General features: G+C 43.7%; 2 protein-coding genes across 2 annotated transcripts; both read left to right on the top strand.

The window, feature by feature from the left end:
• Nucleotides 1–6,061: 6,061 nt before the first annotated feature.
• LOC133135707 (zinc-binding protein A33-like) lies at nucleotides 6,062–10,380 on the top strand. The gene is made up of 6 exons (XM_061252910.1): nucleotides 6,062–6,469; nucleotides 7,242–7,337; nucleotides 7,477–7,707; nucleotides 7,896–7,918; nucleotides 8,004–8,122; nucleotides 9,824–10,380. The coding sequence occupies exons 1-6, from the start codon at nucleotides 6,062–6,064 to the stop codon at nucleotides 10,378–10,380; spliced, it is 1,434 nt and encodes a 477-aa protein (XP_061108894.1).
• Nucleotides 10,381–22,899: 12,519 nt separating this feature from the next.
• On the top strand, nucleotides 22,900–26,039 carry LOC133135708 (zinc-binding protein A33-like; the record flags this gene model as incomplete). The annotated part of the gene is made up of 2 exons (XM_061252911.1): nucleotides 22,900–23,014; nucleotides 25,483–26,039. Coding segments are annotated over 2 exons (672 nt in total), but the record flags the coding sequence as incomplete, so codon positions are not given.
• Nucleotides 26,040–27,102: the final 1,063 nt, after the last annotated feature.

Here is a 27,102-nt window from a genome sequence, read left to right as displayed (position 1 = left end):
GGTTTATGAGCTCCTGTGAGGCAAACATCCCCTATGATCACCCACCCCAAATCAAGGCATTGAGCATAAGGTGCATCGTGTGGGCCGTTGAGCTGATTACGCACCTTGTGAGCTCGAATGAGGTCCCTACCAAGGAGGAGGAGAATCTCTGAGGAAGGATCTAGTGGGGGTATCTGAGATGCAATGGGTTGAAGATGAGGGTGGTGGGCTGCAGCCTCTGGAGTCGGGATCTCCCTCCTATTGTCAGGAATCTGGTTGCATTCAGTGAGCACTGGTAATGATATTGACACATTTCCATCCATTCCCTCAATGATGAAGCCGCTAGCTCTCCTTCCGCTGGTGTTTGTTACACCAGCACATGTCTTCATTGTGTAGGGCAAGGTTTCACCTTGATGCCAAACATGTCAAAGAAGCTAGATCGTGCTAATGACACATTACTTTGGTCATCTAACATGGCATACATTTTCCTCTTCTTTTCAGGGTGTGCAGTAGGGTACACGTTGACCAGGCAAATATTAGAACATGACTTCCCTTGGTGTCCTTTACCACATACCACATAACTGGATGTGGTGACAGTGGAATGTGGGTGTTCCTGCTCCCCGCCGTGACCCTCTGTAGGTGTGTTGGGCTCTTATGCTGTCCATGGTGGTTGTGGGTCAAACTCTTTCACCACCCATGGCGGTGGGCCAGCATGCAATGCTGAAACATGACTATTGCTGTTGCACTCTGAACACTGAATCACTGCTTTACAGTCTCTGGCCCTATGATCTGTAGACATACAGCAGATTGAGTGTTCTTTAAGCAAACTTTTCATTCTTTTCATTCTAAAACCTCTACATTTAGCAAGTGAATGTGGCTTCAGATGAATGGGACACTGCTTGTCTGGACCAGGTGGCGGCAAATCAGCCTCGTTGGGTATCTCTACCTGTGTTTTGTTTGCTGTGAAAGGAACTCTGACTTTGGTTTGCGGAGGTGTCTTTTCTGCTTTGAGGAACAGAGTGTTATTGCTTTGTAATGTGAAGCTGGGATCTGTCTTAATTTCTGCATGACTATTTACAAACTCTACAAAGTAAGAAAAAGGCGGGTAAAAGGCATTGTGTTGTCTCTTATATCTTGTTCCTTGCTTGATCCATGCCTCTTGGAGATTATCTGGGAGCTTTTCCACAATGGGGTTTATTCCTCTTGATGTGTCCAAGAAACTGAGGCCTGGCAGATAACCTTCATTCTTTGCTGCTTGTAGTTCAAGAAGAAGATCTGCTAGCTCTTGCAACAGATGGTTGTCTTTACGAGAGACCCAGGGAAAAGCCTCCAGACGCTTGAACAGAGATGCTTCAATGACTTCTGATGAGCTGTAATTTTTGTCCAATCTTTGCCACAAACGCCTAAGACCTGTCTCTGGATCATTCACATGGACTGCTCTGATCCTCAGAGCATGCTGAAGAGATTCCCCTTCGAGTCATTTTGTGAGTAAATCAAGCTCCTCGCTTGCCTTTAAGTTCAGTCCTTCAATGCCATTGTGAAACATAGACTTCCAAGCGATGTAGGTCTCTGGCTTGTTGTCGAACACCTTGAACGCCGTGGTCAGAAGGTCACGGCGTGCAAGGTAAGCAGCAAGTTCTGACATTTCAGTTGGCCTGGGGCTCGATCTATCTCGGATACGTTTGTTGTCTGTTTCAAAGTCTGCTCTGTTGAAAGCAGGTGAGGCATAACTAGGCTGCCATCTACCTGGAGTCTCTGCGAAACACCCCGGGATGTATCCTGCAGCTGCTGCACACCCTGGTGTAAATCCGGTAGCCGCGGCACACCCGGGTGTACTTCCAGACGCTGCGGAATTCTCAGGTGAACATCTAGTGGTGGCAGTCAGGTGTGTTCCCAGTTGCATGTGGCGTACGATAATCCAGCTCATGTATATCATGGTACTTTGATGGAGACACTTAACGGTCCCTTTTAAATTCCGAGTCATTGTTGAAGTGGGTTTTGATATATTGCTCGACGCGTTTAAGTGTCGCAGGTGTGGTAACAGGGATACCGAGGCCGGTTACTTCGGTGTGTTTATTTTGGCTTTCAGCTGCCTCCTCGAGGACTATTGCCGCAGCGTGGGCAGCTTCGGCTTCTCCCTCTTGCTTCAGCGCATTAAGCCGCGCTTCTATCCGTGCCTTCTCGACCTCCATGTCAATTTGGCCTTTGGCAAACTCAGCCTTGGTGCGGGCGGCTTCAGCTGCAGCCTGTGCTTGTGCTGCAGCTAGGCTGGCGCTTGACTGATTTGATCTGGCTGATCCACAATCTGACCTGACTTCCAGCTGAGAGAAGGGAGGTGATTTATCCTTGCCGGGCATTTTGGAGAAGAGGTCCTCGGCGAAGCACTTGACGTATGGCAAGTCTTTTTACTCTTCTGCCCTCAGCTATGTGGCTCTATACAGCCTAGATAGCGAGCTAAACAAAGTGGCAACTTCTAAAGACACTGGAGATGGGTTTCATAGTGTTTACTGAACCACAATTTGTAAAACTGAAAATACAAAAAATAAAGATATGTTTTCAATAAACAAGCATCATTTTGTGCTTCAACAATGGCATATTTCTAAATCATATACTCCAAGTTTACTAGTAATTCCAGCATTTTCAATGCGCCAACCGAAGCTAGTCATCGCTTAGCATTGCTAAATATGTGGCTGTCGCCTTAACCTAAAACATTGCTAACATTCAAGCTAGCTATTATCCTTAATGTTAGATAACTTAACACTTACAGACTGTCTCGTGTCAAAACACAGTACGTATCACCGAAGACACAGAATTTTCACCGTCTTCACTATACTGAGAGCTTGATAAAAAAAACACTTCCCGAACGTACTTAAGCATAACGCTGATGCATGTTTACGCCACTAGATGGCAGTGTTCCTCCACAAACTACGCAACAAACCGAGAGACAGAATAATGACTATGTGGTTATTTGCTTTTACCTGGTGTGTTTTATGCTGTAAAGGAGACTATTGTTTCTTGTTAATGTAATTTGTTATTCATCTGAACTTTGGAAACCGCAAATGTTACTTTTCAGAGGACCACATGCTTTCACACTTAGAGGGTAGTATAGGTGAAATCCATTTCAATAATTTCAATTAATACATTTTCTTTTGATCACCAATTATTTTGTTGAGTTACTCAACTGTACATGCATTTTTGGTCATGTGCATGCAGGCTGTATCTTTTGGGTTCTGCATTAAAGCATTAGAACTGTATTTTATGAAGTGTTTATACATAAAACAGATGCGCTCTTGTGGGTAAATCAAATGCTTTCATACCTGATTGATGTCATTCCTGTTGAACTGGATTCATGAGAGCGTGTACAAGCTTTAATTAGAGTCTGGGCTCTTTTCAGATTGTACTTTGCAGATGCAGTGAATAATAAATATAAAAATGCTGGATGCTGGATATCACAATATTGTATTTCACTATACAGTGGGGGTATATTGTTAGTGCTTCTATATTAGTGTGAGTGCTACCATAAAGGTATAGGGGAAAGCTGGAGAACATTCACCCTACTACACCACTTTGTCCCAGGCCAAGCAGCCACTGAATGCTACAGTATGAAACGCTCCAAAGGGAATACATCAGAGGACTTTTATTCTGAAGCATAACCATCACCCTGCACATATATTGATAGATTACATTTCTTACATTGTTGGATATGACGAGGATGTTCCCATGTGCAAATCCAGGTGCAGTCAATGTCAGCCGTGCTTCAGACATGTGACAATCTGCAGAATCTGTTCCAGTGGGGGTGCAGAGATGTCTCAGTCTCAGTTTTTTCACAGATTGAAAGTTGAGGTAACTTTGCCCGCACATCCAGCAGAGGGTGCTGTTGTGACGTGTTGAACAGGAAATGGGCACCTTTTGCGTATTCATTAAGGAGCGTGTCCATACCAGAATGCCAGTCTGAATAGCGTGCCTGGCTCAAAAGACAGAAACACGGTTATTCCGAAGTCCTCCCAGGGTATCAGCCCAACCACGGTGCCTCCAGCTTTCTGCATCTCGTACAGTATTTCTGCAGCGCTTGACACCAGAGCACCAGACATTTCACATCGTACAGAGAGTGTCAGTCTGAATAGTGTAATAATCCTATGATATACATCTTCCACAAATCTGGTGTAGATTATAACAATTTAAACAATTTCCGTCTAATTTCCAACCTCCCATTTGTCTCAAAAGGACTTGAACGTGTTGTGGCAGCCCAACTTCAAACTCACCTGGATTCAAATAACCTCCTTGAACCCTTCCAATCTGGCTTCCGACCAAAACATAGTGTTTCTGTGTCTGTCTGTCCGTGTGTCTGTCTGTGTGTGTCTGTGTGTGTCTGTGTGTGTCTGTCTGAGTGTGTCTGTGTGTGTCTGTGTCTCTGTTCCTCTGTGTAGTTACTGTGGGGCAGGGGTGCACAACTCCGGTCCTGCACGGCCAATCTGTGCACAGCGTTTCCTTCCAACTGATGACCTTGATTTTAGTTTGCAGACATTTCTATAAACTATGCTTGCAGTCTGTGTCTGTAGCCGGTACATATGCAAATGTCAGATCAAGACATGATTGGGCTACAATCGATAAGATTCTTGTTAAAACATTGTTACGAGAGCATTGTACAAAAAGTATTGGAACAGCACGGTCAATTCCTTTGTTTTTGCTCGACGCTAAAAACAATAGAGTTTGAGGTCAAAAGATGAGAGATCCCAATTTCACCTTTTATTTCCTGGTATTTTTATCTAGATTTGTTAAATAACTTATCAGAACATATCACCTTTTGTATTAGACCACCCAATTTTTAGGTGAGAAAAAGTATTGGAACATGTGACTGACAGGTGTTTCTTGTTGTCCAGATGTGTCCTGTTACATTGACTAAATAGTTCTGTATGTGTACTCTTGGTTTAAGCCTTGGGTTTTGCCTGTTGAAGAAATTTAAATAAACCGCTGGCATACTGAGCAACAGATATGAAACAGGTCGACCACGGAAAACAACAGCAGTTGATGACAGAGATATTGTCAGAGCTATGAAGAAAAACCCCAAAACATCAGTCAGAGACAGGAAGTGTCATGGCTTAGGCTTGCATGGAGTGGGTTCACTAATCTGGATTGATGATGTAACTTTTTAGACTGCCCAAGTCAATCACCAGGCCTGAACTTAATTGAGCACGCATTTCACGTCCTGAAGAGGAGATTGAACGGGAAAAAACCCTCAAACAAACAGCAACTGAAAGAGGCTGTGTTGTACCCCTGAATAATAATTGTGACTCAACACAGTGTTTCTCCACTGATGGCTTAATCACAAGTTCTCCCCCTACTGCACAAAGGCAGGCATGAGTAATCAATATCAGGTTAGCAGAATAAGATCGTTTTGCAGATCACTGATTTTTAACTTCATCACATTACAGACCATGAATTCAGTCTTTTTAAACTTTGCAAATTATGAGTGTATTACTGCTTTTCACTTGTCACAGCTGCAGTAAAAGCCTGGAAAGGCATCACAAAAAGATTAATACAACAGTTTGATGATGTCAATGGGTCACAGGCTTGATGCAGTTATTGCAAGCAAGGGATAAGCTACAACATATTAAGTATTATTTACTTTAATACTCTCTGTACCAATACATTTGCTCACCTAGAAATTGGGTGGTCTGATACCAAAGGTGCTATGTTTTAAGTACATCCAGGCGTAAATACGGGGAAATAAAAGATTAAATTATGAACTCTTGTTTATCTTTTTATCCCAACCCCAAATGTATTCGGTGTATTACAAAGGAATTGGCCTCACTGTTCCAAACGATCTCATTTAATTTATTTTCATACATGGCACATAAATGGATCCAGTGGTCCTTTTCTGCATCCCGTAAATCCAATCCAGTTCAGGCACGTGACCATCTCTGTAAGAGAGAGAGGACAAACCCAGTCAAAAATCTCCCGCTGACTGAGAACCACAAACCTGATCTGCAGGTTTGTTTCTGTTTTGACGCACATTGGGTGTGTTCTGTCCCAGGTTCAGCAGCGGTGAAAGTATCAGACCGAGAGACGGAGAGACTGTAACATGGAGGCTAAAGCTTTGATTCCTGAGGATGATCTCTGTTGCTCTGTATGTTGTGACATTTTTAAAGAGCCAGTTGTTCTGAAATGCAGCCACAGCTTCTGTAGAGTGTGTCTGCAGCAGTGCTGGGAAGAGAAGGGCTCTCGAGAGTGTCCCATCTGCAGGAGAAAGGCCTCTATGGATGATCCTCCTCTAAACCTGGCCTTAAAAAACATTGTGGAGTCTTACTTAAAGCAGAAGACTGAGAGAGAAATGACAGACAAGACTGAGGCTCGCTGTAGTCTTCATGGAGAGAAACTTGTTTTATTCTGTGAACATGACAAAGAGCCTCTCTGTTTCATCTGTCAGACTTCAAGAAAACACAGAAACCACCCGGTCTGTCCAGTGGAAGAGGCCGCTCTGGAGTTGAAGGTATTCTTTTTTAAATCATAATTAAAAATTCAAGTCAGCATTGAATCTGCATTTTGAATTTTAAAGCATCAAAACAGCAAGTATTTTAGATTTCAGTCCAATGTACTTGGAGTAAAATGTGGGCATGGTTAAGTCCAGAAGTCCACAGTTGTGATTACGGGCCTTTTATAGTGAATACAGTTCCATAAATGTAACATTGAAATACAGTGTGATTTCATAAATATATAGCAATGATGTGTGAGATTAGATACTGACAGCACAAATATAGCACAAGACTTTTACTCTAACAAAATAAAGGTCTAGATCTGATAAAAGTACTGTCATATAAACTGTTAACTGCTTGAGGAGAGAACTGTGCAACAACCAGGAAGTGCAGAAAATCTACACTGAGTGAATAACCAGTGGAGACAGAGCTGTATTACTTTCTCAAAATGGATGTGTTAATATCGAACACAATAAATCAAGCCGGTTCTATGAATGCTTCAACATTCCTTACAGTTGGCTGTAAATTATATGTATGTACAGCCCAGTATTATTATCCTATTTTGCTGAAATATTTTATTGGTTTAATTGTGCTGAAAATGCAAAATAACATATTGTGTTATGACGCTCTATAAGAATATTTCACTGATCTTTCCTCGAGTGTAGTATTTTCCATACTACATTTCCCACGTACTTACAGTTACAAAATTACACTGACCGTCACTAGTGTAGCAGGGGTAATACTGTGCTATTTGTGAGAATAAGTCTTAACTGGTTCATATCACTCCAGGAGGAACTCAAGCCTGCACTTAATCTTGTCAAAGAAAAACTGAAGAAGTTTACTGAGGTTGAACAAGGATGTAAGAAGACAGCAGAACACATCAGGGTGAGTAACACAATTATTAAATATGTAGTATTTTTGATGAATGTTGTGTGTGACATGGATAACAAACACACTAATTGCCATACATGAATAACAAAGCGTAGTTACACTATTCAGGTTTAAAATGGTGTTTGAATTGCAGAGTCAAGCCCAGCACACAGAGAGGCAGATAAAGGCAGAGTTTGAGAAGCTCCAGCAGTTCTTGCGTGAGGAAGAGGAGGCCAGACTAGCTGCACTGAAAGAGGAAGAGGAGCAGAAGAGTCGGATAATGGAGGAGAAGCTAGAACACATCAGTGGAGACATCTCCACCCTTACAGACAAAATCACAGCTCTAGAGACGGCCATGGAGACCGAAGACACCTCCTTTTTAAAGGTAGGAGCTTCATTTACTGACCGAGTTTATACCGATTAACCTCAGTAAAGTAACGTCATGTGTGTTATCATCCTCTTCACTTTCATTAACATGGCTCCTGCTGTTTCTCACCTATTGTTTCTCATAATGGAATGGACTGAATACATTTATACACTCACAATGATGCTCTTATTGTGTGTTTTTTTCAGAGCTACAACAACATCAAGGAAAGGTATGTGGACTCTCAGCTCATTTCATCTTGTGTGTTTAAGTCTCTTCAGTTCCCGATGCTGACTGACTCCTGCCTGTCGTTACAGAGCCCAGTGCACACTGCAGGACCCAGAGCTGCTCTCAGGGGCGCTGATAGACGTGACCAAACACCTGGTCAACCTGACGTTCAGAGTCTGGGAGAAGATGCTGGGGATGGTGCAGTACAGTGAGTATCTGGGCCAGATGCTGAAATCAGGTTTTTTTTACAAACATTTAATGAACACATGAAAGAGGAGGAACAGGCTGCATGTTGACATGGTGCTGAAGATAAACAGCACAGAGTCATCCAGTCTCAGAGCAGGGAGATCCTGAGGGCTGCACTGCACTGCTCGCAGTTTAATATCAGAACACACACAGACACAGAATTAACACACAATGTAAAACCTCATCAATAATATGCTTTATTAGCTGTGAGAATTGATTGTATTGAATTTGCAATGATGTGTTCATTGATTCATGACTTTTCATAATGCAAATAGGTTTTATATTTAAAATATGAATCACTATAACTACAGTATATTGTTATCCATAACTAGTTTATGTCATTTCCTGTGTATGGGACCTAATCTGAATACAGTATGTGAAATGGTCCTGCCACACGCCATGGGCGGACACAAGAGATGGACACAGGGAGGTTGTTATGATCGGAGCCATTTGCAGACTCCAAGATGTAATAAATAACAAGCTTCAATCAAAGTGCCACAGAAATAGTTCAGTGCACGGCAATAAGGGCAATACAGGCAAGGCAGTTTGAGTCCAAAGGGTCAGAGTCCAAACAACCAGAGCAGTGTGGAGAAGGCAGGGTGGGGTGTGGGGGTGTGGACAGGTAACCAGAGCAGTGTGGAGAAGGCAGGGTGGGGTGTGGGGTGTGGGGGGGTGTGGACAGGTAACCAGAGCAGTGTGGAGAAGGCAGGGTGGGGGGTGGGGTGTGGACAGGTAACCAGAGGAGTGTGGAGAAGGCAGGGTGGGGTGTGGGGTGTGGGGGGAGTGGACAGGTAACCAGAGCAGTGTGGAGAAGGCAGGGTGGGGGGTGGGGTGTGGACAGGTAACCAGAGCAGTGTGGAGAGGGCAGGGTGGGGGGTGTGGGGGGGGTGTGGACAGGTAACCACAGCAGTGTGGAGAAGGCAGGGTGGGGGGTGGGGGGAGTGGACAGGTAACCAGAGGAGTGTGGAGAAGGCAGGGTGGGGTGTGGGGTGTGGGGGGGTGTGGACAGGTAATCGGGAGAAAGGGAAAACATGGAATGGAACATTGACATAAAACACATAGAAAAGGATAATCAGGGAAATGAACTACAACGGAGGCATGGAACGTGACAGGAAAACATGAAACTAAACATTTAACAACACAAATACAAGCTATGATAAAAGCTATGATACAATAACACGAGACGTGAGGCAGCACTGGCATTTTAATAAATAAAAAATAAGAAATTCGGAATAAAAAAATACATTTAAAAAATAAAAAATAATAATAAGCTTCATTTGTATTGCATACATAAAATGTAGCTCAAAGGGCTTTGCATTCAGCCAGTTACAAATAATTATAAAAACAACACATTGTAGATAAAATATAATAATAATAAATACTGTGATTGTGGAAATACATTCACACAACAAACAAATAACAAGACAAGACAAACACTAACACGACTGCCTTAAAGGAGCGACGGTCTTAAAAGAAAGCTCCCTCAGTCTCTTTTGGTGGTGTAGTTGGCCAGGGCCCCGGCCGGGATATTTCATGCTGCCAGTTGCACCTCCCCTGACAGCAGCGGTAGGAGGCGCAACGCCCACTCCTCCACCAGGTGTGTGTGTTCTCTCCTGTACCTCTTCTTCCCACCGTTTAAATATCTCTCTTCTTCATATTTCAGCTCCTGTGATGATGGACCCCAACACTGCACATGCCTATCTCTCTCTCTCTGATGATCTGACCACTGTGAGACACACAGGTACAGCGCAGAACTGTCCTGACAACCCAGAGAGATTTAACCGCTGTGTAAATGTGCTGGGATCTGAGGGGTTCACCTCAGGGAAACACAGCTGGGAGGTGAAGGTTGGGAATAAACGTCAGTGGGATGTCGGAGTGGTGAACGAGTCCATCAACAGGAAGGGAAGCCTAAAATACAGCCCCGGGAAAGGATACTGGCTCATAGTGCTGAGGAATGGTGATGAGTACAGTGCAGCAGGAGTTACTGACCTCACACTGAAGAGGAAACCCCAGAGCATCAGGGTGCAGCTGGACTATGACAGGGGGGAGGTGTCCTTCTTCAACTCCAGTGACATGTCACTCATTTACACTTTTAAACACACATTTACTGAGAGAGTGTTCCCATTCTTCTCTCCCTGGCCGAGAGATGGTGGTAGGAACGATGAGCCCCTGAAAATCTGCCCAGTGAAAGTCTCAGTAACAGTGACGTCATCCCAGTGAAGGTGTTTGTGTAAAAATTAAATTAGAAATGCTGTCAGGGATTTAGGATGTGTCTGATCTGCCTCAGCATGCCTGGCTGTTGACTTGAGCTTTGGGGGGTTGATGGTGTACCAGTACCCAATGGAAGATAAACAGACAGAGGTACACTCTCAGTGTCTAGACAGGGACACACATCTAGCACAAAGGGGGGTGTCTGTCACAAGGGAGTAATGACTATGTGGTTATTTGCTTTTACCTGGTGCGTTTTGTGCTGTAAAGGAGACTATTGTTTCTTGTTAATGTAATTTCTTATTCATCCAAACTTTGGAAACTGCAAATGTTACTTTTCAGAGGACCAAATGCTTTCACACTTATAGGGTACTATAGGTGAAATCCATTTCAATAATTTTGATTAATTAATTTTCTTTTCATCACCAATTATTTTGTTGAGTTACTCAACTGTACATGCATTTTTGGTCATGTGCATGCAGGCTGTATCTTTTGGGTTCTGTTTTGAAGCATTTGAACTTTATTTTATGAAGTGTTTATACATAAAACAGATGTGCTCTTGTGGGTAAATCAAATGCTTTTATACCTGATGGATGTCATTCCTGTTGAACTGGATTCATGAGAGCGTGTACAAGCTTTAATTAGAGTCTGGGCTCTTTTCAGATTGTACTTTGCAGATGCAGTGAAGAATAAATTCACCCTGTCAGTACCATGCTGTACATCTGAGCCTTCAGTAGCCTTACCTGCACACCTGCCATTGGTCTCAAACTCTTTTCATATCTGCATGATATGTTTTTATTGAACGTGTTAATGAACACATACTGCACACCCAAAGTTTCATACCTATGATCCATTCCAAACTTATTTCATGCTCTACCTGAATACTTTTAAGAGCATATTCATTTCCATTTTTAGTGCTATACATACAGTATGGAGGGCTGGATACAGTAGAGATTGAGATCCATAAAAATGCTGGATGCTGGATATCACAATATTGTATTTCACTATACAGTGGGGGTATATTTTTAATTCTTCTACATTAGTGTGAGTGCTACCATAAAGGTATAGGGGAAAGCTGGAGAACATTCACCCTACTACACCACTTTGTCCCAGGCCAAGCAGCCACTGAATGCTACAGTATGAAATGCTCCAAAGGGAATACATCAGAGCACTTTTATTCTGAAGCATAACCATCACCCTGCACATATATTGATAGATTACATTTCTTACATTATTGGATATGACGAGGATGTTCCCATGTGCAAATCCAGGTGCAGTCAATGTCAGCCGTGCTTCAGACATGTGACCATCTGCAGAATCTGTTCCAGTGGGGGTGCACAGATGTCTCAGTCTCAGTGTTTTCACAGATTGAAAGTTGAGGTAACTTCGCCTGCACATCCAGCAGAGGGTGCTGTTGTGACGTGTTGAACAGGAAATGGGCACCTTTAGCGTATTCATTAAGGAGCGTGTCCATACCAGAATGCCACTCTGAATAGCGTGCCTGGCTCAAATGACAGAAACGCGGTTATTCTAAAGTCCTCCCAGGGTATCAGCCCAACCACGGTGCCTCCGGCTTTCTGCATCTCGTACAGTATTTCTGCAGCGCTTGACACCAGAGCACCAGACATTTCACATCGTACAGAGAGTGTCCGTCTGAAGAGTGGAATAATCCTTTGATATACATTCTCCAGACAATAAAATGACAACAGTATAACAGCAGCTACAGGTAATGCCTTTCTGTGTAACTGAGAAATAAACTATTACTGCAGCCTTAAATGATGCATTGCTCGTAGAGGGTAACCCTGATTCTTATTTGTTGTAATTCTTCTTATTTGGGGTGGCAAGGCTCAGGCGGTAAGAGCAGTTGTCGGGCAGTCGGAGGGTTGCCGGTTTGATCCCCCGCCCGGGCTGTGTCAAAGTGTCCCTAAGCAAGACACCTAACCCCCAAATGCTCCTGACGAGCTGGTCGGTTGTCAATTGTACAACGCTTTGGATAAAGGCGCTATATAAATGGCAACCATTTAAATGCTTTCCCTGGGTTTTCAAATTTTTTTTTTTACAGAAGACATTCCAGGCTCAAATTAGTTGCAAGTGTTGAATTGTATCTGAATCGTAAAGAACTGCTCTTTTTTAGAATCAGGCTGGCTGCCCTTTAAACATTAGAACTGTTTGTGGCCCTGTCAAAAATCAAAAAGGCTACTGAACACCTTCAAAACACTGACAACTATGCACACCATCCAGCCCCAGCAGGCCTGGCCCTTCTCCGAGTGTACCAGGGATAGCAGCAACACGCTAACGCGGCTGCAGAGATTGTTTGTGGCCTCGATGATTTTTGGCAGCCGCTATTGTATATAGGGACATGCAAGGTCGCTGGTTCGATCCCCGGTGCGGCCACAATTTGATCTGCAAAGCCTTTGGGCCCTTGAGCAAGGCCCTTAACCCTGCATTGCTCCAGGGGAGGATTGTCTCCTGCTTAGTCTAATCAACTGCACGTTGCTCTGAATAAGAGCTTCTCCCAAATGCCAATAATGTAATGTAATGTAATATAGAGTCCCTAGTACATATAAATTAAATTAATTGTTTGTGAAGCCATTCATTTGGAGACCAGGACCTCCATGCAAGGAATCCCCTCAAACACACATTAGGTGCGTGACAGACTGATGACCTTTGATCATGACTCCCCCCGGGACTCAGGAACAGGTCATCCGGACGCTGTATGTCCGTGGCCGCTGTCGACAGAACAGGTGACACCCTTCCCCACGCGACAGGTGAGAACATACCTGTCACCTTTCACCTTGGGGTTAGTGATGGAGCAGCCAGTCTGGAACAGCATGAGTGTCAGCGAGCCGTGTCAAGCCTTATCAACACTAAGTCATGCCCATTTCCATAACGCGGAGCTGCAAACACTCATGGAGAAGTGTGCCAAAGGAAACTGAGGCTTTTATAGTTAAAGGGTATCACTGCTGAAAATTATACTTCCAATTTCGTGTTTCTTACCATACCTTTTGTTAAATATTCTTTTCTGAGAATATTGTTTCACAGCAAAGAAAATCAATGGTCTTCAACAATGTTATTGCATGACTGAGGTGTCCTCCTACCTAACATCTCTTTGTTGGTTGATGCCAGCCCTCCCAGAATGTGGGAGATTCAAATGGGTTCTATTCTAACATTCTGTGTCTTATTTTGGGCCCCAGTTTTGAAAGTTTCTATGCCCTGCTCCCCTTACTTATGAATGCAAGCCCCACCTTAATGAAACATGCGCCATGGTATTGATCAAATGGAATCCGGACCTGCTTTGTAAACTTCAAAATAAAAGTCTCATATTCAGAATCACAAAGCCAGGAGAGATAAAATGATTGTACATACTGGGGGGTCAAACGGTGGTGTTTAGAGTTTACTATATTGCATGTGTCAGCTTCATTCAATTCAGTACACATACTGCAAAGCCCCTTTGATGGTTGATTAGTAATGCCTTTGCCCACAAGTCTAAAGCAGGATCGCAAAGTAGGAACACTCAGTTAGCTGGATAGCTGTGCCTAGATCAGCTCTTTTCACTTCAGTCCATGTTCCAGATTTGAGAGGGGTTCCAGGCTGTACTGAGTGCAGCCATCCAGCTGACTGAGTAACTCATCCTGCTTGGTGAAACAGGCCCCAGGGGTCACTTGTGGAAACATCTGAGAAGGTCAGCGCGCACCACGTTTGTCTTACGGTCCCCTGCTGATGAAAAGACTCCCAGTCTCCCAGTCCTCTTCCCTATCCCTGCAAGGTGAGTGGGGAATGGGTGAAACCTGCAGGAATACCCATCCTACCTTTTGGAAAACCAAAAGGAAACAGGAGGTAGAGAGGTCCTTCTTCAGCCTCGGAAAAAGGGCCGTGGAATCAGAGACGACTTTAGACTTCAGAAGGAGAAACGTTGGTGTGTTCTGGTCTATTACTACATGGGAAATGTACAGTAAATCACATGCATTAAAACCCAGCCTAAACATATGGAAAATATTTTCTCCCAAATGAAAACTGACTGTTCATATTCATTCATTCATCAAGTTTATCCAAGTCCCTGTGATTTTAGAAAAATAACACTAAAATATCTTTCAGAAAGATATTTCCACTATCTGGGAAAACGTTGTTTCGATACAGAGATGTTTCAAAAGGTGCAACATATATTATTTTGTTCATTTCATGAAATTAAATCTACACCATAACTTAATTCCGATGTGAGCCTTCTTGTACACTTTGCATAGTGGAAACTGAATTGATGAATGTCGACTCTCCCTCGTGCAGTGGGTAGCACTGCCGCTTCACAGCAAGGAGGTCCTGGGTTCGAATCCCCGTCGGCCGGGGCCTCTCTGTGTGGAGTTTGCATGTTCTCCCCGTGTCTGCGTGGGTTTCCTCCGGGTACTCCGGTTTCCTCCCAAAGTCCAAAGACATGCACGTTAGGCTGATTGGAGAGTCTAAATTGCCCGTAGGTATGAGTGTGTGAGTGAATGGTGTGTGTGCCCTGCGATAGACTGGTGACTTGTCCTGGGTGTATTCCTGCCTTTCGCCCAATGTATGCTGGGATAGGCTCCAGCCCCCCTGCGACCCTGATCAGGATAAGCAGGTTCAGATAATGGATGGATGGATGGACTCTCCCTCATAAAAAAATAAAATAAAAACTGCTTTTGCTTGTAAATGCATATCTTTTGGGGAAATATTTAGCCCACCTACTTATTCATGCGATTATCTAACCAGCCAATTGTGTAGAAGCAGTGCAATGCATGCAGTCATGTAGATATGGGTCAGGAGCTTCAGTTAATGTTCACGTAAAACATCAGAATGGGGAATATAAGTGACGTGGAATGATTGTTGGTGGCAGAGAGGGTGGGTTTGAATATCTCAGAAACTGCTGAGTGTCCGTCTTTCTGTCTGTGTCTGTGTGTGTCCGTCTTTCTGCGTGTGCCTGTGTGTGTCTGTGTGTGCCTGTGTGTGTCTGTGTGTGTCCGTCTTTGTGTGTGTGTCTGTGTGTGTCCGTCTTTCTGAGTGTGTCTGTGTGTGTCTGTGTGTGTCTGTGTCTCTGTTCCTCTGTGTAGTTACTGTGGGGCAGGGGTGCACAACTCCAGTCCTGCACGGCCAATCAGTGCACAGCGTTTCGTTCCAACCGATGGCCTTGATTTTAATTTCCGGACATTTCTATAAACTATGCTTGTTATGTGTCTGTAGCCAGGGCATATACAAATGTCAGATCAAGACATGTTTGGGCTACAATCGGTAAGATTCTTCTTAAAACATTGTTACGAGAGCATTGTACAAAAAGGTCAATTCCTTTGTTTTTGCTATAGCCTGAAGACAATAGAGTTTGAGGTCAAAAGATGTACATGAGAGATCCGAATTTCAGCTTTTATTTCCTTGTATTTTTATCTAGATTTGTTAAATAACTTATCAGAATGTATCACCTTTTGTATCAGACCACCCAAGTTTTAGGTGAGCAAAAGTATTGGAACATGTGACTGACAGGTGTTTCTTGTTGCCCAGGTGTGTCCTGTTACATTGACTAAATAGTTCTGTGTGTGAACTCTTGGTTTAAACCTTGGATTTTGCCTGTGAAGAAATATAAATAAACCGCTGGTGTACTGAGCAACAGATATGAAACAGGTCGACCACGGAAAACAACAGCAGTTGATGACAGAGACATTGTCAGAGCTGTGAAGAAAAACCCCAAAACATCAGTCAGTGACAGGAAGTGTCATGGCTTAGGCTTGCATGGAGTGGGTTCACTAATCAGTATTGATGATGTAACTTATGATGATAGCACCAGTATAAATTCAGTCTACAAAAGTCTACAAAAACATTCTGTCTGAAAAGTTATCGAGAAATGCGTCCAAACTAATTAGGAAGAACTTCATCATGCAGCAAGACACAACTTCATTCGGGGCAGGAAGTGGATGGTTTGAGACTGGCCAAGTCAATCACCAGACCTTAACTTAATTGAGCACGCATTTCACGTCCTGAAGAGGAGATTGAAGGGAAAAAACCCTCGAAACAAACAGCAACTGAAAGAGGCTGTGTTGTGTAAAACCCCACAGCTAACCCAATGACGGAATTTAGCGGGGGCCGAAGGGGTTTTGCGTGCTTGTCCTTCTGGCGTTGCTGGGAGAACATTAGTTGGGTTAATTATTATCCTCCGTACAAGAACAGAGCACAATTATGTTTAAGAATATACTGGGTCCGTTGCCATGGGTCGGATATGGATTGACCTGCCCCATAGCCCGCTTATAGCTGGCCAGAAACGGATCAGTACAATTCTTAATATTCTCCGTTCTCAAACGGGGCCGTATTGTACGCTTAGTGGTTACTATAGTTTTACTCGTTTATCTGACTCCATTTAAAATATAATTTAGAAATTTGGGTTTGCAACTTACGCGGACCTCGGGAGTGATTACATTCAACTTGTACCTGCGCCACCATTACTCAATAGATGCTCCCGGTATTAGCATTACTGCTGAAATCTCAGTTCGGTGGAGAACTCAGAGGCTGCGGGTCCAGTCAACACAATACATGCAAACCTGCCATGATAGTTGCGAGCCCAGGTCGGCGTAGCATTGTCTGGGCTCCTTAGAGCTAATTTGGCAGGAACCAGCGCCGTAACGCCCATGGGTTCCCTTCGCACCAAATCACAAGAGCCTTGCGTCGCCCGACCCTTAAGGGACAGAAATTGCTGGCCTCACAACTTAGAACTACCACAGGTGTACCGCCCCGCCGATCGTCGGTCTTTGGCCACCATTTCCCCCTGAGTATTTCAGTTGTAATTTAGGCTGAAAAGGTACAAGATGAATTAGAGTCATGTAGATCACGCAAGTTACAAAGAAAATAGTTTATTCGCAGACAGGTAGGTTATTAGCTTTAGAATATCACAATCAAGTATAAAATACACAAATTAAGAATAGAGATAGAGTAAATAATCATACCTAGCCTGCTTGGACTACACACAAACACAGAGTATAGGATATGCCGTATGGAAAGTCGAATACGATCTTCCTGATACTTACATACACGTACAATATGCTGTGTGGGAAGTCGAATACGATCTTCCACTGCTACACATACATACATACATACAAACATACATACACAAGACATGTTGTGTGGGAAGTCGAATACGATCTTCCCAGATTGGTCTGTCTCCCTTGCTTTTATGCCAAATCATACGTTTGGAACCAGGCGGCAGTGCCATAAATCAACCCGGAGGGGTGGTCAAATCTGGAATTTAGACCCCCACCGTTGGGGGTTGTTGAGTAGGGAAAATGAGATGATTACCAGGAGAGGACGTGTAGGTTTTCCCTTGGGATACTGAAACTATAGTTTATTAAATTCCATTTGGTATGAAATGTATCTCATCCGATTCCTTGATTTTATCAGATCACATCCATACCAAACAGATTACCCTTATATTTTATTATGTTGCAGTTATCATGAAACTTCCCTCCTGATTATCCATTTTACCTGCAATTCCTGTTACCATTACATAAGACTTAATGCAATAATACAAGGATCACATGGGCAATGTTTTCAAGGTGTTACCGGGTCTATTTACTATCTTAATAGCAGTTTTGAATATTTAATCTAAGAGAGCAGTCACCGGTGTAATGACAGCAGTGCCCAAATGAGGGCACTGTGGCATTGTCCGGAGTCTTCCCCCTTGGAAGTGACCAGGAATGGGGTCACAGGGAGGTCACCAATGTTCGGGAGGATTCTTTTCCCATGACCCAACTGGCCTTGGACCACTCATACATCTTAACTCCCCAACAGGTAGTCTAAACAACATTGGAACCCCAGCTCTCAGGCCCCTCACAAATGGCAGCCCTTCCTGACCTTAACCACTATGCTACAGGCCGCCCCATCATATCTATCATATATATCTGTTGGGAGTTTTCATGATAACTGCATTATGCTGTAAATATGTTTTTGTGCCTCTCATGGTAATATACCTTTTGGATAAACCTGATTTGGGTGAATGAAAGGAAAGGAGACATTCCAGACTGTTTGGTTTCTTCTCCTTATCTCCGAAATCCAGGCCTTAGTTCTTGACCCTAAAAGTGAGTCACCCATCTATAATTTACAGCCAGGCCCACCAGGCAGGGGGCTAAAACACATGGCTTCTACAGAGACAGCTTTTGCCCAGTTTCCCCTCGGCTCCTGAATGGTTGTGATATCAAAGGTAGACTGTTACAAAAACTAGACCATTACACCAGTCGCACTGAACCAATCAGAATAACACCAAACATCAACATATTCTGACCTGGGATTATCATGAAACATCTTTATACCATCTCCAATATTCCTGTTCTGGAATGTGAGAAAAGAAGGTGCCTCTAAGAATCCTTCTCTAGCTCTCCCCCACAGACATGTGTGCCAACGGTGGGGGCTAAGAATGTATGCTCCAGGAGGGGGAAGTCAGCAAGCTGACCAGCGCATGAGACCAAATGTTACTTATGACTGGCTTACAGTTGTACCCCTTGAATAGGGGGACGAAATAATACTTGCGATCAATATCAGATTAGCAGAATAAGATAATTTTGCAGATCACTGATTTTTAACTTTATCACATTACAGACCGTGAATTTAATCTTTTTAAACGTCGCAAATTATGAGTGTATTACTGCTTTTCACTTGTCACAGCTGCAGTAAAAGCCTGGAAAGGCATCACAAAAAGATTAATACAACAGTTTGATGATGTCAATGGGTCACAGGCTTGATGCAGTTATTGCAAGCAAGGGATATGCTACAACATATTAAGTATTATTTACTTTAATACTCTCTGCACCAATACTTTTGCTCACCTACAAATTGGGTGGTCTGATACCAAAGGTGCTATGTTTTAAGTAGTTTAGTGCATCTAGGCGTAAATACGAGGAAATAAAAGATGAAATTATGAACTCTTGTCTTGTGTTCATCTTTTTATCTCAACCCCAAATTTGTTATGCCAGGGGAAACAGAGGAACCAAAAGCAGGCAGGGGTGCAGACAAAATGGCAGATTTAATGCAAAAACAGGGACAGACAGAGTGGAGTCAAAATACAGGCCAAGGTCAAAACCAGGAGGTCAGTCCAAAAAGGCAGAGGTACAAATATTATTACATTACATTATTGGCATTTGGCAGACGCTCTTATCCAGAGCGACGTACAGTTGATTAAACTAAGCAGGAGACAATGCAGGGTTAAGGGCCTTGCTCAAGGGCCCAACGGCTGTGCGGATCTTATTGTGGCTACATCGGGATTAGAACCGCCAACCTTGTGTGTCCCAGTCATTTACCTTAACCACTACGCTACAGGCCGCCCCTATCTAAACAAGCAAAGAATTCCAGGGAAGCAGTCAGGGGTCAAAACCGGAAATCCAATAAACAAGGGCAAGGACTCAGGAACAAGGGCAAGGGCAAGGGCAAGGGCAAGGGCAAGGGCAAGGGCAAGGCAACAAGGAGGCTAGAACTGGGGAAAGGAATCAAGGGCTCAGGACAAGAAAACAGGACAAGACGAACTAGCAGCATGCAACTGAAAAGGACAGGTATAAATACACAGGGGAATGAGACAAACTAGGCGGGGCATGGGAGTGAGGGCGGTCTAACAAATAAACATCAGGTGAGACACATGAAAGGTAAACGGACAATAACAAGGGGGAAACGAAAACACGGACTGGATTCACAATGACACACATGTAATACAAACGGCTCCGGACTAGAGAGTAGACAATTGCAGAGAATCAGGAGATGCAGAGATACATAGAGACAGGTGCGAACACTTCGCTGAAACTAAGCAAGTAATCAGTGATAGAATAGGGAGGCGGAGTTACAGAACAGAATTGAAACTGGAGATGCATTTGTAAGTTAGTTAAGTGATTGAAATTACAAATACCCAAAACTAGGGAATGTTAGTTTGTTAGTTTGACAAACATATTAGTGTGTTAGTATAATTAGTATTGTACAAATTCAATGTTAGTTGGGATTAGTATATTAGTGCTATGTACAAACATGAAATGGAGAGAAAGCAGGAAGTAAGGAATGCAAGATTGGAAGGAAGATTGAACCCCGGAACTACCGAAAACACCCGAATAGTGGGGCACACAGACAAGGGAGTGACTGGGCTAGAAAACATTCAGACTCAGACATCACAGGGGAAGATGAGTGCAAAGACTAATGAATATAAACAGTACACCAGACATGAATGTGAAAAAGAATAAATTACAAGAATAATGATAAAAACAATGATAAACTAACACACAGAACACAGGAACATAACACAAATGTATTCAGTGTATTACAATAACAAAGGAATTGGCCTCACTGTTCCAAATTATCTCATTTAATTAATTTTCATACATGGTACATGAATGGATCCAGTGGTATATTACTGCATCCTGTAAATCCAATCCAGTTCAGGCACGTGACCATCTCCGTAAGAGAGAGAGGACAAATCCAGCCAAGAATCTCCCGCTGACTGAGAACTACAAGCCTGATCTGCACTTCCTGTTCCTGCTTATTCCTGTTTTGACGCACATAGGGTGTGTTCTGTCCAAGGTTCAGCAGCGGTGAAAGTATCAGACCGAGGGACGGAGAGACTGTAACATGGAGGCTAAAGCTTTGATTCCAGAGGACGATCTCTGTTGCTCTGTATGTTGTGATATTTTTAAAGAGCCTGTTGTTCTGAAATGCAGCCACAGCTTCTGTAGAGTGTGTCTGCAGCAGTGCTGGCAAGAGAAGGGCTCTCGAGAGTGTCCCATCTGCAGGAGAAAGGTCTCTGTGGATGATCCTCCTCTAAACCTGGCCTTAAAAAACATTGTGGAATCTTACTTAAAGCAGAAGACTGAGAGAGAAACTACAGACAAGACTGAGGCTCGCTGTAGTCTTCATGGAGAGAAAGTTGTTTTATTCTGTGAACATGACAAAGAGCCTCTCTGTTTCATCTGTCAGACTTCAAGAAAACACAGAAACCACCCGGTCTGTCCAGTGGAAGAGGCCGCTCTGGAGTTGAAGGTATTCTATTTTAAATCATAATTAAAAATTAAAGTCAGCATTGTATCTGAAAGTCTTGTTTTAAAGCCTCAAAACATCCAGTATTTTAGATTTCAGTACAATGTACTAGGAGTAAAATGTGGGCATGGTTAAGTCCAGATTCACAGTTGTGATTATGGGCCTTTTATAGTGAATACAGCTCCATAAGTGTAACATTGAAATACAGTGTGATTTCATAAATATATAGCAATGATGTGTGAGATTAGACACTGACAGCACAAATATAACATAAGACTTTTACTCTAACAAAATAAAGGTCTAGATCTGATAAAACTACTTTCATATAAACTGTTCTCTGCTTGAGGAGAGAACTGTGCAACAACCAGGAAGTGCAGAAATCTACACTGAGTGAATAACCAGTGGAGACAGAGCTGTATATACTCTCTCAAAATGGATGTGTTAATATTGAACACAATAAATCAAGCTGGTTCGATGAATCCTTCAACATTCCTTAGAGTTGGCTGTAAATTATATGTATGTACAGCCCAGTATTATTATCCTATTTTGCTGAAGTTTTGCTCACATTGGTTTAATTGTGCACATATTGTGTTATGACGCCCTATAAGAATATTTCACAGATCTTTACTCGAGTGTAGTATTTTCCCTACTACATTTCCCATGTGCTTACACTTACAAAATCACACTGACCGTCACTATTGTAGCAGGGTAATACTGTGCTATTTGTGAGAATAAGTCTTAACTGGTTCATATCACTCCAGGAGGAACTCAAGCCTGCACTTAATCTTGTTAAAGAAAAACTGAAGAAGTTTACTGAGGTTGAACAAGGATGTAAGAAGACAGCAGAACACATCAGGGTGAGTAACACAATTAGTAAATATGTAGTATTTTTGATGAATGTTGTGTGTGACATGGATAGTAACACACCAACTGCCATACATAAATAACCAAGCGTAGTTACACTATTCAGGTTTAAAATGGTGTTTGAATCGCAGAGTCAAGCCCAGCACACAGAGAGGCAGATAAAGGCAGAGTTTGAGAAGCTCCACCAGTTCCTGCGTGAGGAAGAGGAGGCCAGACTAGCTGAACTGAAAGAGGAAGAGGAGCAGAAGAGTTGGATAATGGAGGAGAAGCTAGAACACATCAGTGGAGACATCTCCACCCTTACAGACAAAATCACAGCTCTAGAGACGGCCATGGAGACCGAAGACACCTCCATTTTAAAGGTAGGGGCTTCATTTACTGACCGAGTTTATACCGATTAACCTCAGTAAAGTAACGTCACGTGTGCTGACTGTTATCATCCTCTTCACTTTCATTAACATGGCTCCTGCTGTTTCTCACCTATTGTTTCTCATAATGGAATGGACTGAATACATTTATACACTCACAATGATGCTCTTATTGTGTGTTTTTTTCAGAGCTACAACAACATCAAGGAAAGGTATGTGGACTCTCAGCTCATTTCATCTTGTGTGTTTAAGTCTCTTCAGTTCCCGATGCTGACTGACTCCTGCCTGTCGTTACAGAGCCCAGTGCACACTGCAGGACCCAGAGCTGCTCTCAGGGGCGCTGATAGACGTGGCCAAACACCTGGGCAACCTGACGTTCAGAGTCTGGGCGAAGATGCTGGGGATGGTGCAGTACAGTGAGTATCTGGGCCAGATGCTGAAATCATGTTTTTTTTACAAACATTTAATGAACACATGAAAGAGGAGGAACAGGCTACATGTTGACATGGTGCTGAAGATGAACAGCACAGAGTCATCCAGTCTCAGAGCAGGGAGATCCAGGAGGGCTGCACTGCTCACAGTTTAATAACAGAACACACGCAGACACAGAATTAACACACAATGTAAAACCTCATGAATTATATGTTTTATTCGCTGTGAGAATTGTTTGCATTGAATTTGCAATGATGTGTTCATTGATTCATGACTTTTCATAATGCAAATAGGTTTTATATTTAAAATAAGAATCACTATAACTACAGTATATTATTATCCATAACTAGTATATGTCATTTCCTGTGTATGGGACCTAATCTGAATAGAGTATGTGAAATGGTCCTGCCACACGCCATGGGCGGACACAAGAGATGGACACAGGGAGGTCGTTATGATCGGAGCCATTCGCAGACTCCAAGACGTAATAAATAACAAGCTTCAATCAAAGTGCCACAGAAATAGTTCAGTGCACGGCAATCAGGGCAGTATAGGCAAGGCAGTTTTGTGGTAGAGTCCAAAGGGTCAGAGTCCAAACAACCAGAGCAGTGTGGAGAAGGCAGGGTGGGGGGTGGGGTGTGTGGACAGGTAATGGGGAGAAAGGGAAAACATGGAATGGAACATTGACATAAAACACATAGAAAAGGATAATCAGGGAAATGAACTACGACAGAGGCACTGAACGTGACAGGAAACATGAAACTAAACATTTAACAACTGTGGTAACCCGCTGGTAGAGAGAGAGAGAGAGAGAGAGAGAGAGAGAGAGAGTAGAATTCGTGGAAAAAAAAAAAATTTATTATAATTTTTTTTTTCTTTTTTTCCAGTGCTCGTGCCTTCAGGGCACTTCTTTAGTGTCCCTGTGAGAGGGGAAAACACGTCCCAATGTCGACTTACCCCCTCCCGGAGATCTTGGCACTGTCGGTCCGTTAAGTGTTCCCTGGTGGTCACCTCCGGCGTTCCAGTGGCGCCCCCTGCTGTCAGACATAGGGGAGCAGAGTCGTGCACGGGTTCATGCCATTTTTTTAATAGGTTGACATGGTAGGTCTGGAGGGTATGTCTCCGCCCTACCTGCCTTAGGGTGTAATTGACCGGCCAGACTTTGGCAACCACTTCGTAGGGGCCATGCCACTTAGCCAGGAATTTACACTCACTCGTGGGGACGAGTACCATTACCTTCTCTCCGGGTCGGAACTTGCGCACCTGGGCATTTCTGTTGTAGACCCGGGCTTGCTCTGCCTGGGCCTTACTCATGTGCTCCCTCACCATCGGCCAGATTTTTGCCATTCTTTGGTCCATGTTCGCCACATGTTCCACCAGGGAGCGCTGTCGGGACGGCTGTTGTTCCCAGGCTTCTTTGGCCAGGTCCAGCAGGCCCCGGGGCCGCCTCCCGTAGAGTAACTCGAAGGGAGCGTATCCTGTAGACGCCTGTGGAACCTCACGGATGGAGAACAGCAAGTACGGCAGTAAATGATCCCAGTCCTTACCATCGGTGGCCACCATCTTCCTCAACATAGACTTCAGGGTCTTATTGAAGCGCTCCACCAGGCCGTCAGTCTGGGGGTGGTAGACCGACGTCCGCAGTTGTTTCACTCGCATTTCTTTCATCACCCCGGACATGAAGCAGGAGCCCTGGTCAGTTAGTACCTCCTCGGCAATCCCAACCCTGCTGAACAGTAAAAACAGTTCTTTTGCCACATTTTTCCCTGTCGCGGCCCGCAATGGTACGGCCTCAGGGTAGCAGGTGGCATAATCTAAAATCACCAGAATATAGCGGTGACCCCTGCTAGACTTGGGTAGGGGCCCCACGATGTCCAGGGCTATCCTGCGGAAAGGTACATCGATGATGGGTAGCGGGATTAGCGGGTTACGGTACATTACCTTTGGGCTATGCAGTTGACAAACCGAGCAATGCTGGCAATAGTCCTCCACAGCTTTTTTTATGCCCGGCCAGTAAAACTCCATCGTCTTCTCGCGCCCCAGGTGCGCCCCCAACGGGTGGGTGTGGGCGAGGTACAGGACTTTGGAAGTAGCTGCTCCACTTCGTCCTCCTTAACCCTACTCACGCGATACAGTAAGCCATTTTGTACTTTAAAATAGGGTATGGTCAGCCTACTCACCCCACCTTGGGGAACGCCCTTGATAGAGGCTGCAGTTTTCCAGGCCTGGGTGAGGAGGGGGTCTTGCAGCTGGGTGGAGCCGAACTCTGTTGGCGCCCCTGGGGTCTCTCGTGGGAACCCCGAAAATTCCCCTGTGCTGCTGTGTTCGGCCACCAGGGGTTGCTGTGGGGTCGATCCCTGGGGTCGAACGCCCACTCCTCCACCAGGTGTGTGTGTTCTCTCCTGTACCTCTTCTTCCCACCGTTTAAATATCTTTCTTCTTCATATTTCAGCTCCTGTGACGATGGACCCCAACACTGCACGTGCCGATCTCTCTCTCTCTGATGATCTGACCACTGTGAGAGACACAGATACAGCGCAGAACTGTCCTGACAACCCAGAGAGATTTATGCCCTGTGTGTCTGTGCTGGGATCTGAGGGGTTCACCTCAGGGAAACACAGCTGGGAGGTGAAGGTTGGGAATAAACCTAAATGGACTATAGGAGTGGCGAAAGAGTCCATCAACAGGAAAGGAAATGAACCAGTCAGCCCAGAGGATGGATACTGGCTCATAATGCTGAGGAATGGTGATGAGTACAGAGCAGCAGGAGTTACTGACCTCACACTTGAGAGGAAACCCCAGAGCATCAGGGTGCAGCTGGACTATGACGGGGGGGAGGTGTCCTTCTTCAACTCCAGTGACATGTCACTCATTTACACTTTTAAACACACATTTACTGAGAGGGTGTTCCCATTATTCTCTCCCTGTGTGAGAGATGATGGTAGGAACGATGAGCCCCTGACAATCTGCCCAGTGAAAGTCTCAGTAACAGTGACGTCATCCCAGTGAAGGCGTTTGTGTAAAAATGAAACTAGAAATACTGTCTGAGATTTAGGATGTGTCTGATCTGCCTCAGCATGCCTGGCTGTTGACTTGAGCTTTGGGACACATGCTGGAGATGATCGGGGTGGGGGTGTTGATGGTGTACCAGTACCCAATGGAAGATAAACACACAGAGGTACACTGTCTCAGTGTCTAGGAACACACATCTAGCACAAAGGGGGGTGTCTGTCACAAGGGAGTAATGACTATGTGGTTATTTGCTTTTACCTGGTGCATTTTATGCTGTAAAGGAGACTGTTGTTTCTTGTTAATGTAATTTCTTATTCATCTAAACTTTGGAAGCTGCAAATGTTACTTTTCAGAGGACCACATTCTTTCACACTTAGAGGGTAGTATAGGTGAAATCCATTTCAATAATTGCAATTCATTCATTTTCTTTTCATCACCAATTATTTTGTTGAGTTACTCAACTGTACATTCATTTTTGGTCATGTGCAAGCAGGCTGTATGTTTTGGGTTCTGTTTTGAAGCATTAGAACTGTATTTTATGAAGTGTTTATACATAAAACAGATGTGCTCTTGTGGGTAAATCAAATGCTTTTATACCTGATCGATGTCATTCCTGTTGAACTGGATTCATGAGAGCGTGTACAAGCTTTAATTAGAGTCTGGGCTCTTTTCAGATTGTACTTTGCAGATGCAGTGAAGAATAAATTCACCCTGTCAGTACCATGCTGTAGGATTTACATCTGAGCCTTCAGTAGCCTTACCTGCACACCTGCCATTGGTCTATAACTCTTTTCATGTATGCATGATATGTTTATATTGAACGTAGGATGTAATGAAGATGTATGGGAAACAAGTCCATGATAGACACTAGATATTCAGTGTAAAACTATAAAAACATCAGGCTTTATGTAATTTCTTTATATTTTCATGTATATTTTGTGTACTCTGTATGTACATGCTCTGACATCAATTGATTCTGTCTCAAATGGTTTGGAATGGTACAAGCCTCTTCTTTCATTTAAGTCTTCAACCATGTGTGTGCAGTAAATAGTTTGAGATA

Source organism: Conger conger, chromosome 8 (assembly GCF_963514075.1).
Source record: "Conger conger chromosome 8, fConCon1.1, whole genome shotgun sequence".
NCBI lineage: Eukaryota > Metazoa > Chordata > Actinopteri > Anguilliformes > Congridae > Conger > Conger conger.
The sequence above is the reverse complement of the archived record's forward strand: the minus strand, read 5'-3'. Positions and strand labels throughout refer to the sequence as shown.